Genomic DNA, 12246 nt, shown 5'->3' on the forward strand with positions numbered 1-12246 from the left:
GAGAGAGAACTACCTTCAATAGCTTAACAAATCCCATATGTTTGGCCATGTTTGGGTTCACAACTACTAGTAGTTAGGGCCCTATGAAATCCGTTTGTTTTTTTCCAGATTCTGTGTTTTACAATTTTATAGCATTTTCCCCATCAAATGGCGTCTAATCATGTGGTTGATGAATCAGAATTAAGACATTTACTGAAGAACCATTCTAGTAGTTCTAATTTTAATTCTGTGTCATTCAGAGACCACATGTGCATAAATATGTAAGTGTATGTGCAATCATTTATGGAGCAGTCACAATATACCACCCACTTTTTCAAATCCCCTGCCTTTCACTGTGTCTTAAGTCAGCGTATCTGTGGATCCACTCGCATCTATTTAAGTTTCACTTTCAGTTGTGAATCAGTTCATTTCTGAACGTTTCTGATGTGAGATTCTGTTTGTAGCTGCTCATCACGGATTCCTGTGGGTCGAGTCATTCTTATTTTGACAAAACTATCTGTGTGTGTGTGTGTGTGTGTGTGTGTGTGTGTGTGTGTGTGCGTCAGCCCCGCCCCTCGGTGAAACAGACAGAGAGGGGAGTCGCTGGATGAAGCGCTGTCCCGTTAATTACACTATATTATAAGAGCGATTTTAATCAGAAAATTGATTATTTGAACCCAGCCCTAGGCAGCAGTGGGATCACGTCTGACGCTTCAATGTGATGAGAGCTAGAGATCAACGAGGTCAAGATCCCTGCCACCCACACCGCCTCAAACTGCTATCACCGACCGAACCATCGCCAAATGAATAACCTGAGTGGGGTCTCTAGCCACTGTAGGCTCTCGCCATGTGTAGCTGGGATTCATAGAGGAAGGACATGTACTCCTGGGAGACCCCATCACAACGCAAGGGCAGCAGTTGATGCCAATGTTTATTGTTATCTCCCATCCATTATTTCTAATGGAGCTGAAGGCTTGCTTAGATATATAAAGTTGATGATAAATTCTGTCATGTTCTTGCTGGCCAGCTCTCAGTTGAGCGTGGTAATGACCATAACTGGTGTCAGACCGGCAAACAAGGGAGGTCCAGGGAATGTTGGCGTCTCTCTGTGAAATCCATCACCTCAACAGTTCTTGTGTCTGCTCATCATCAGTTAAATAAACATTTTGTCTGGCATCCTGGTTCAAATAAACACCGGTCAGAAAGTCACGGTGCTCTGGCCTCTGCTCATCACATTAACAGCGACGCCATACCAGAGCACCTAGTCAGCAACCTCCTCCACAAAGCTTTTAAAGGCAAGCTGAGTCCGCTGTGTTTGTGTTACTGTGACTTACACTGGATTTGAAGATAAACTCAAATGCTTCTAAATCCCTGTCCACTGTGTTTATATTTTTGGCAGCATGCAGAGCATACTGACAGCCGTGTGCTTGGTTAGGAACGTAGTGTTTTGTACAGTAAATGACGATGCTATTGTGGAAACAACTGACACTTATGCTAGCCTAACTCCACAAGAATCTAGGCTTTATTTTTTTCTAATTATAATATCACAAACATGTACTTTTGGAGAAGTGCCTTCAGTGGCGTCAATTCAGCCCAAAGTTAAGGTATGGCAAGGTTACTAGTCACATGACTTAACTACAGTATCAATCAATATACATGCCCAGCAAATAATCATAACAAAAGTGACAAGTCTGCTATGTAGCTTATGTGGGGTTAGGACAATTTTAACTTTTTCAAATGCAGTCTCACTCACATCCCACTAACATAACTATGGACACAAACACTTAACTACGCAATTTAATCAATCAATTCAGTCAAATGCGCCGTTACGTTTTCAGCACCATGGATAGCAAGCGGCAGGGTTATGGAGCAGTAATAGCCTTTCCGACAAACACAATTTCGCTCATTCTGTTCACTTCATTCACTATGTAATTGCAACAATATCACGTGAACATACCAGGTCAACTTAAAACTGTTAAAGTCCCCAAATGCAAAGAGGAGAGGGAGGGAGAAGAGGGTGCTGGAGTGGCTAACAGCCCCGTTAAAGTGATGGTTCGGAGTAAAATGCACCCGAGGTAATTTCCACCATGACATCCAGCCAAATACCCCTTCGGAAGCATTTTTAGCGATGGTCAGCATTGGTCAAGATAGCCGCTATCAGCCGAATGGCTTAGTACTATATGGTACAGAGGGTATATCTCGTAAATTACCCCACTAATAATGCATGGAATGTTACCAAACTTCTGCAGTAGTACACATAGGGTCTGTACTCACAAAACGAGGCATTTGAAAGTTTGTAAGTACACCAGGAGTTTATTTAAAAGAACACTTGCCTGATAGCTTCTATCCTCGGCTGCTATGCTACCGCAGCGTAGACGCCACTTCCGTGTTTACCCAGCCGATGCCGTGACGTGAATTCACACGAGAGTATGAAAAAGTTTCACTGAGTTTTTATAAATGCTTGTATTATCAGGTCAACACATTTTTATAAATGCTTGTTTAATCAGGTCAACAAGTGTTGAGAAGTGTTGACCTGATAATATAAGCATTTCTAAACATTTAGCGAAACATTTTCATACTCTCGCGTGAAACTCGCGTCACGGCATCGCCGGGGTAAACACGGAAGTGGCGTCTTTAAATGTTGCTCTCGCAAAGAATTGTGGGTCGGCGTGATCTCCTTTCCTTTCGCATAGGAAGGTCTGTTGCATCCTATGCTAAAGGAGATCTGAAAGGAAGCATTGGAGCTCCTTTCCTTTGCATTTAGAGAATTAAATGGCTCTTAACATGGCGACCACTTGTTTACTTCTGGGTCAGTTCTTCAGCCTTCCTAAGAGAAATAGACTATTCCACCGCAGCCCAAGTTCTTTTGCCTAACCTAACTTCCTGTGAACAACCGTATATTGGCACGCCGTCACTGACAACATAGGGGAGTGTACCATGTCAGTCGTTTGAAGGTTGCAGCAGTGAGCTGCATTTTTCAACACAATGGAGTGACTTCGGTGACTTGAAATGGTGTTTCATGCAAAATATGGGAACCTGGTGGTACACAATGACTGCTTCTTCGTCATAGAAGGATTTGTTTGAAACTATTTCAACTATCACCACTCACATGATTCAGATTTACATCTTGTATCCATCTTGTAACCATGATTTTTAGAAAGAAATGAATTATGATAAAATGCAATTAAATCCCATCTGGACAAAGAGGGCGTTGATAGCATTATGTCACACCCCAAAGCCATTATCTTAATCTACTTCCAAGTCTTAAACCGGTGCCTTCCTTCCAGGTCAATAGACATTTTCCAGTGATCATTATCTGGGATCAGTGCCAGACCATCTAATTTGGTGTTGTCTCTAAGAGTGCCTATTTAATACTGTATAGTTATGCGACACATAACTAACTCTGTCTTTCAGAAATACACTATCCATTTTGGCAGGTATGACTTGGTTTATAAATGTATGCACATCCAGTTTAGACATAAGCCTTCAATTAAAACTCCACAACAAGTCAGCTGTCTGTAAACATTACTCCATCCAATCCAGGAACTGTACATAAGAAGTGGACAAAGCCATTGTGATGTCAGCCGTTGGTTTGAGGATCTGGATCCATCTGGATTCTGGTGTGAAGCTGTTAACAAAATCAGTTGCAAAATTCAAGGTCAACTTTACAGTGTTAAAGTCATCTTAGTAGCTAACTACATTGGTAGTGTGGTAGAGACCTGGCAATCAGCAGGTAGCCACACCCCCTAAAGCATCCCCTGCTTTCTGGTCTGTTGGACTCTAAATGGACCATAATGTACTAAATGAACATCATGCTGGATTGAAGAAGACTTGAAACTAGAGATTGAGACCATAAACTCATGTTTACTGAGATAATACATCAAGAGATAAGTAGGAACATTTTCTCATAGACTTCTATACAATCAGACTTCTTTTAGCAACCAGAGGAGTCGCCCCCTGATGACCAGTAGAGAGAATGCCAGTTTAAGGCACTTCATTGTGTATTACAAAACCATACCTTTCCACGAAGGCAATATCATGTATGTGTAATGAACAAAACAGCTAAAGTCACCTCAGAAACACACCAAAACACATAAATGCTGTTGAGAACACAATCTCCCCACAAGGTCCATTTAGGACTCTTCTGGGGCTCATGGAATGTGTCCGAAATCACTCACTCCGCACCACATAGTGAATTCTTATATTTCACCCTATATAGTGGACAAAAAATAATGGACAACCAATGGTCACTAACCAAGCATTTTACATCCCATCATGCAATGCTCTGAAGGAAAAACAGACAGAAAATGTGATTGAGACAAATCACTGATAATAATAGTTTTAATGTGAGCATATCATAACAGAAGGTAACAAAGTACTTTTTATTTCTTTATTCATTTGGGGAAAAACACGTGCCATTGTGAATGGTTGTCTGTCTCTACATGTCTCCCTGTGATAGACTGGTAACCTGTCTGTCTCTACATGTCAGCCCTGTGATAGACTGGTTACCTGTCTGTCTCTACATGTCAGCCCTGTGATAGACTGGTTACCTGTCTGTCTCTACATGTCAGTCCTGTGATAGACTGGTTACCTGTCTATCTCTACATGTCTCCCTGTGATAGACTGGTTACCTGTCTGTCTCTACATGTCAGCCCTGTGATAGACTGGTTACCTGTTCAGGGTGAACCCTGCCTTCGCCCAATGACAGCTGGGATCGGCTCCAACCCCCCTGCGACCCTGGATGGATGGACACTTGCCTCCACATTAACAGCAAGAGCATATACAATTCCATAAGTTTGTACCGTCCACAATAAAAGCCCTAGAAATATATACTGCAACTCTATGTAGTCCTCCACATAGTCCCCTATGTAGTGCTCTATACATCCCTCTACATGTTCCTCTATATGTATCCCTCTACATAGTCCTCTAAATGGTCCTCTACATGTTCCTCTATATATCCCTCTACATAGTCCTCTAAATGGTACTCTACATGGTCCTCTATATATCCCTCTACATAGTCCTCTAAATGGTCCTCTACATGTTCCTCTATATATCCCTCTACATAGTCCTCTAAATGGTCCTCTACATGTTCCTCTATATATCCCTCTACATAGTCCTCTAAATGGTCCTCTACATGTTCCTCTATATATCCCTCTACATAGTCCTCTAAATGGTCCTCTACATGTTCCTCTATATATCCCTCTACATAGTCCTCTAAATGGTACTCTACATGTTCCTCTATATATCCCTCTACATAGTCCTCTAAATGGTCCTCTATATATCCCTCTACATAGTCCTCTAAATGGTACTCTACATGTTCCTCTATATATCCCTCTACATAGTCCTCTAAATGGTCCTCTATATATCCCTCTACATAGTCCTCTAAATGGTACTCTTCATGTTCCTCTATATATCCCTCTACATAGTCCTCTAAATGGTCCTCTACATGTTCCTCTATATATCCCTCTACATAGTCCTCACATCTGTTGCTGTAAGAAGAGGCCTAATTAATCTTATTCTTGATTTCATTGTCTTGCCCTCTTCTCCATGGCCATGGCCACAGCTTCTATGATGCTCTCCTTGCTGTTTAAAATGTTATAAGTGGCCAAATCTACCAGGGCCTCATAATCCTCCTTTGAGTAGGTCATGTGCTTGGTGATGTATGGAGAGTTACTGCTGCTCACATCCACCTCCCCAGCTCGGATTTCTTCCTCGGTCTCACGTTTCATGCCTGTAAAATGATGGTAATTACACAATACGTTAAATCATGGTCTATGGAGAAAAATAGAGGGCCTACATGTTGCAATAACACATATGGTGAGTTTTAGTTAGCTTACATCTGATTCATCCAATAAGATTTAGTTTTTGACTCAGTTCATCTCACTTCAATTGTATTTAACTGCCTGCCTTGCCTGCTGACTTGACCCATGGCCATGCCAAAAAAACTCAGCACCATCTAGTGGACTAAAAAAGCAATTGTTTTAAAAGGTTTAATGTCTTTTTACAACATCAATCATTTATATTTATATAAACTAGTAATCAATACTTGGCTTCTGTTTATTATTAAAATTTGGCCAAGCAAAAGGTGATGTGAAATACAATACTTGGTTATACACAACGCCTGTTTTGGTTCAGTCTAGTGCAGCCAGCTGTTTTCAGTGACAGAGCTCAGACAGCCCCATAGCAATGTTATTCATTTGTGTCTGGTTGATATATGCCAACTAGTCAAAAATAGATGTTGTTTTCAGGAATAAACAACAGATGCTACTCTAAGCTAAATACATGAGGCAGTTTCATTGACCTTCAAGTTCAATCACACTGTATCATCGGTAATTGACATCAGCTAGCTAGTGAGCTAATTCTGCACTGATTCCAGACTATAACGGGACTATACAGCACAAAGCACACAGCCACTAAACATGTGCATACCAGGGCTTTTGAAGTGTTTGTATGTGCCATTGACCAGTGGGAAATGAACCACTATTGGGGCCTTGGGATTCTCTTTATCCTCAAAGATGTAGACCTCCTTTTCAGGCTCCTTTTCCAGGTCAGCAAAATCAACATTGGGAAAGGGGATATCATGATCTTCACAATAAGCTGCTGTCTTCTCAAGGACCTGGTGGATTAAACATGATGATACAATGTTAATGTTGAGGAAATACGTTCTGGAAACATTTTATTTCCTCTCATTCTGTTTACCCTGTGGATGTGGCCTGGGTCCCATGAATAATTCAGAGATATGATGACATCCACATCTCTCTCTGGCCGCAAGACAGGCACCAAGCCACTGTTGATGGCATGACCAGAATCAACCAGGCACAGGGTGGCGTCATTTGGGGTCAGCTGGTTTGGGAAGGCATCTGGATGCTTTTCTGGACAGAAAACAGAGACATAGATAATAACGAACACGTCTCCAGCCAGCTGCAGTTAATGGGGGTTGACTAGGATACAGCCATTTAAATAACTCTCACATATTGCATGTTGTGTTCTGTGCTTAACGTGTCTACCCACAGGCAACCATTGTGTGCAGCAGCTGAAATTGAATGTCTGCTGTCTACCACCTATCCTGTATTCAGGGTCTGGGGGGGGGGGGGGGGGGGGGGTCCCAGCTGTCATTGGGTGAAGGCAGGGTACACCCTGGACAGGTAACCAGTCTATCACAGGGCCGACGTGTAGAGACAGACAACCATTCACACTCACATTCACACCTACGGGCAACTTAGAGTCATCAATGAACCTATCCCCATCCTGCATGTCTTTGGATTGCGACTCCTGCATTGTCTCAGCAGCCCCCCCACTGGTACAATGGCGCTTCTACAGGCTGTTCAGATTCAGCTCCTGTCGTTACATAACGAAGGGAGTCATTTGCATAGGCCGAACTCCTCTGATGATATTTAAACAAAAGAAAAACATAATTTCATGCTCACTGGACTCATTAAACACACCGACGGTTTGCTAGCTGTTTGTAGCTCTAAGCCGATATCAGGAAGCTCGTGTGACTTTGACTTAATTTACCCTTTAACCTTGCAGCTAGAGGCTCCAATGTTCAAACGTGAATTGTGCGTGAGTGTGTACTATGTGTGCAACGTATCATTAACAGGACTGGAATTGCCCACCTTTCCAGGCAACAAAGTTGCTCTGTTGATTGTAGTCCCAGTGCAGGAAGAGACCATGAATGAAGTTGTACATTTCCGCAATGACGGGACGATTTGTAAAGAAGTCAGTCATCATGCCGGTGATTTGTTTGATTGGACTCATGAGAAGTGTGTCCAGAGTCGATGGTTTATTGTCAACGTCTGTCGAAAGAACACAACATACCAACAGTGCATACATTAGTATGTTCGTACATAGAAGTGTCTTTGTTGGACAATGGCAGGAATGAATACCGTAAAAATTTTAAATTGTGAAAATATTGAATCTCGAGAAAATGCTTCAAATGATTATGGTGGCAATATCAGATTCATCCTCATTGTCAATGATCCTATGGAATGATCAAGAGAAACAAGAATTTGATCCTGTGTCATGTAGCCACTCTCGTATAACTGTGCTCTTTTGATAATTTCTTCCTTCATTATGATGAAGGCGGGCACTAGATAAGTTAGAATCCATCCAACGAAGAGTGCAACGTCATGGTGTTAGCATTCGGGTCGAGACTGGGTCAGGACCCACAAGGGGGGGGGGGGGGGGGGGGGGGGCGCAGGAGATTTAATCATAAACGTGCAGAATTTCTTCCATAGTCTTTTATTTTGAATTGATATCTGCAGTATACATTTGAGCCACATGAATAACGTTCGTATTGTTCTGATAATTGTAGTCAACTTGACTACACTAACATTGAATCTAATATGAAATGTTTGTTTTACTGATCAGAGGAAATGCACAAATTTGGTTGAATTTATATTTTAAGTGGCAGTCCGTAACATTTTCATATATTTAATTGTCTTTTAATCCTATCTATCACAGAGTGAGTTAAAACATGTCGGTTGATCATGTGACCCACTAATGAAACTACTTGTACTTGCTGCTTTGTCCAGAAATAGGATCTCCGTGTCTGTGGCCACATTCCCACAAACTTCTAAATTAGTTTTATCTTTCTATGTCAGTCAGCAGCGGTTGGTCTGCAGGTGGAGCTACTCACAGAAGTATGCTGCGTTCACTTGTAATCAGAAATTGGTCATTTCCAACTGCTGAGTCAGGCTCCCTCTAGGCCAATTTGTTCATTTTCAGTCCAGAGTTCTACATTTTGTGTCATATACACTGGATTTGAAACACAGAATGACTATTGGGTAAAATTGCAGACCTTGAGTACCATACAGCCATATGGCAGTATGTGTAAATACTCAAGGACATGCCACTACATCCTGGTCCTACTGAGTGGGTGGTGGACTTACCTCCTTGGGAGACCAGAACTCCAGCTCAGATATAAGCTTCTAAGCAGCACTGGACACCACAGGGAACTCTTCCCTAAATGTTACTTTTCATTTCACAGAATTCCAACAAATCACTACCTCATAAACACAACCACATAGCAACAAAACAACTTTCAGTAACACTTCATTTGAAGAGAGTATACATAAGCACATATTTCTACAGACACGGTGAGAAAGTTCGAGAGGATTGAGAGACAAAATAACATGTTGTTGGTTTGGGTTTGTTTGGTTTGAAAAAGATTTGTTTTCAATAGAATTGTGGAATCGTATTCTTTCATTTGTCCAATTACAGGTTTTAGTGAATTTTGAAATAAAGTTGTACCTATGTTGTTGACTTCTGGTCCGAGCCAGGGGCTCCATGGGGCCTCGGACCCTGTAACAAGCGTCCACAGCTGGGTCAGGCTGACCGAACACACACTGCTCCATATTCCTGATGAGGTTGAAAGAGTACATTGGGATAACCATAAATTGGTATATTACAACTGCAACTGCAACAGAAACAGTGGTCTTACCCATCAGATAAGGAATGCGCACTTCTGGGAGTTTCTTGATGATATGACCAAGGAAGAACTCACTCCCAAAGAGCTCAGTTTGGACAAATGCCCCATATTTTGGGATGCCTACCTCATATGGGGTAAATTCACACCATTCTGTCAACAAGATTAGATAAAGAATTACAAAATCAATCGTTGCTTCACAATTGTCCTTTTCCGCTATAGTACTCTGGTGGGTGTGTATGTGTCCTGGATCTCTAATGAGTTCGTCAGCATGGTCTTGCTGAATATTCTGCTTTTCAGCTATTACAGTCATGATAATACAAATAAAAAACACCTTCCAGGATAATTACCAGCTTCAGATTGACAGCCGTGTATCCTGTCCTTCATGTTGACAGCAGTGTATATGGGTAAAGGGTTCTGGCCTTCATCCACTGCTCTCTGCTGTTCAGACAGCGTACACGTGACTTTCTGCAATTGCAACCACATGTAGTATGTGAGCATTTGAAAATGATGGTGCAAAGACACGCTCTGATTTTAAAGGTTCTATTCATATGTTTTTAGATGTGTAACTTGTTTTTTATTGCCAGCAAGTGAATGGATTGTAACAACACTGAACTGCTGTTCGTTTGCTTCGGGATGGCACCATTAAGAGCCTCACTTACAAGGCTCTTAATGGTCAGGCACCATCATATCTTAAAGAGCTCATTAAACCCTTCTTGTCCTTACTTGTAGTTCCTAAAGTCTCCAAAATTAGAACAGGTGCCAGAGCTTTCAGCCATCAAGCTCCTCTTCTGTGGAACCGTCTTCCGGTTCTGGTTCGGGAGGCAGACACTGTTCCCACATTTAAGAGTAGGCTTAAAACCTTTCTCTTTGACACCGCTTATAGCTAGGGTTAAGCTGCTATAGGCCTAGACTGCTGGGGGATTATAGTGACACACTGAGCCTCTCTCTCTCTCTCTCTCTCTCTCTCTCGCGCTCTCTCTCTGTGTATGTTCCCCCGGAGTCCCTGTGCTCTCTCACCTAGCAGGTTTCCCTGGACCGTGGTGGAACCTGATCCGGACTGCACCGATGCCGTGGTCTTGTTTGCCTCTTACCGCCAGTATTTTTAATTAAAGTAATTGTCTAAAATCGGCATCTCTACTGTTACTAACTTGACTACTCCCGGGATTACTCCTGGGAGTCTGGCTATGCTTTATTGGTCCAGCAGAGTCCACTGAGGTCCTGACTGATGCAGACTGCTAACTGGTCTGATGCTGGAAACACCACATTGTAGCTCCACCTGCCCGCTGTGTGACTGCTCAAATACTCCTGCTTTTTGATCTAAGGCGACGTGGTTGGGATGGATCCATCTCGGCGTGGCTGTGCCTGCTGCCATGGACTACGACTGTTGATACTATTGCTTCTGTTAATACCACCACTACTGTTAATGCTACTACTACCATACTACCAGCACCAAATGCAGTTGGAACCCAAGGGCCGGGGCTGCATGAGATTTCTGCCTAAAAGCCTATTAAGGCAGTTTTTTCTCGCCACTGTCGCTGTAACGCTTGCCCCTGGGTGATGTTGGGACTTTGAAATTGTGTTGACTCTTGAAATTTTGAGCGTATTCTAGTCCTGCTCAATGTGTTAAGTGTCCTGAGATTACTTCTGTTGTGATTTGACACTATAAATAAAATTGAATTGAACTCCAAGCCCACAGGCGGACAGGAAGAGCCCCTCCCACTGTGGGCCGTGCACACTCCATATGTGGCTTTGTTCGGTGGGGTGTGGGCTGGACTTGGATGCCGGTGTTGTGGTTGATGTTTGTCCGCCTTTTTGACCCTGGCAGGATTAGTCCATGGCTCTGTCCAGTTCAGCTATGTACTACCTGGGTTGGCTGGGGATACCCATAGAGTCCAGGAGAGGGTGGGGCCGATGTAAGTAAGAACCAGGCAGCAAGTTCTGAAAGTTAATGCTGAAGTGCCTTAAACTTGCATTCTCTTTACTGGCCATCAGGGGGCGACTCCTCTCTGGTTGTATAGAAGTCTATGAGAAAATGGTCCTACTTCTCTCTTGATGTATTATCTCAGTAAACATTGTTAATATGAGTTTATGGTTTCAATCTCTAGTTTTAAGTCTTCTTCAATCCAGCATGATGTTAATTTTGTACATTATGGTCCATTTAGAGTCAAATACACCATAAACTTGTTAGTGCCATGACTACCATGGTGTTACTTCAATTAGCTACGAAGAAACATTTTTGTTCGTAGGTGTAATGTTGACCTTGAATAATGAAGCTAACTTCGTTAACAGCTTCACACCAGAATCCGGATTATAAAACTAGGGTTACAATATCGTAACCTTCATTATTCTGAACATAACGCTCGCTCGCTCACTTGATGTATCATGAACAACGACATTCAGAAAATTAAACACAGAACCTTTACGCTTTCAAAATAACATACAAGAACAATATAAGTAAAGTAATAACAGAAGGGGTTCAGCTGCTCACCTTCCCAAAGACAAGATGCTCAGCGATCAGGCCCATCATATCGATGAGTGACACGCTGTAACCCTCTTGCTCTTTCACAGCCATCTCTTCTCTGTAATAATTCATTTTCTCAGCAGAGAACACACTCAAGGTACTCTTGGTCATCTGCTCCTTGGCTGCTGAGATGATGCTGTCTATGTTCCCTTGTGACCAGTTTGCTTCCTGGTACAGAGTAGACATAGCCCTGTTCACATGGGACAGGATAGTACAATGACCGAAAGCAATTCACATATAATTCATTTTCACATTTTCACCCATTGTGTTTCTATGGCGTGTGCTCCCCCCGCTCGATGAGTTTTTCTGTCTGCTT

General features: G+C 42.4%; 1 protein-coding gene across 8 annotated transcripts in view; it reads right to left on the reverse strand.

Moving 5' to 3' along the window:
* Window positions 1–4306: 4306 nt before the first annotated feature.
* LOC311021192 (cytosolic phospholipase A2 zeta-like) overlaps window positions 4307–12246 on the reverse strand; it is a 37786-nt gene continuing 29846 nt past the window's right edge. For 6 of the 8 annotated variants that reach the window (XM_084021621.1, XM_084021624.1, XM_084021623.1 and 3 more), the window contains 8 exons: window positions 11898–12120; window positions 9757–9874; window positions 9422–9559; window positions 9232–9339; window positions 7596–7775; window positions 6679–6851; window positions 6409–6595; window positions 4307–5710 (listed from right to left, as the gene is read on the reverse strand). In XM_084021621.1, coding sequence (XP_083877747.1) covers window positions 5505–5710; window positions 6409–6595; window positions 6679–6851; window positions 7596–7775; window positions 9232–9339; window positions 9422–9559; window positions 9757–9874; window positions 11898–12120 — 1333 coding nt within the window. In that variant the 3' untranslated portion in view covers window positions 4307–5504. The remainder of the gene's footprint in view (window positions 5711–6408; window positions 6596–6678; window positions 6852–7595; window positions 7776–9231; window positions 9340–9421; window positions 9560–9756; window positions 9875–11897; window positions 12121–12246) is intronic. The other 2 variants (XR_014597989.1, XR_014597990.1) reach the window with 2 other exon arrangements.

The sequence above is a fragment of the Eutrigla gurnardus genome, assembly GCF_963514095.1.
Source record: "Eutrigla gurnardus genome assembly, chromosome: 11".
Taxonomy (NCBI): domain Eukaryota; kingdom Metazoa; phylum Chordata; class Actinopteri; order Perciformes; family Triglidae; genus Eutrigla; species Eutrigla gurnardus.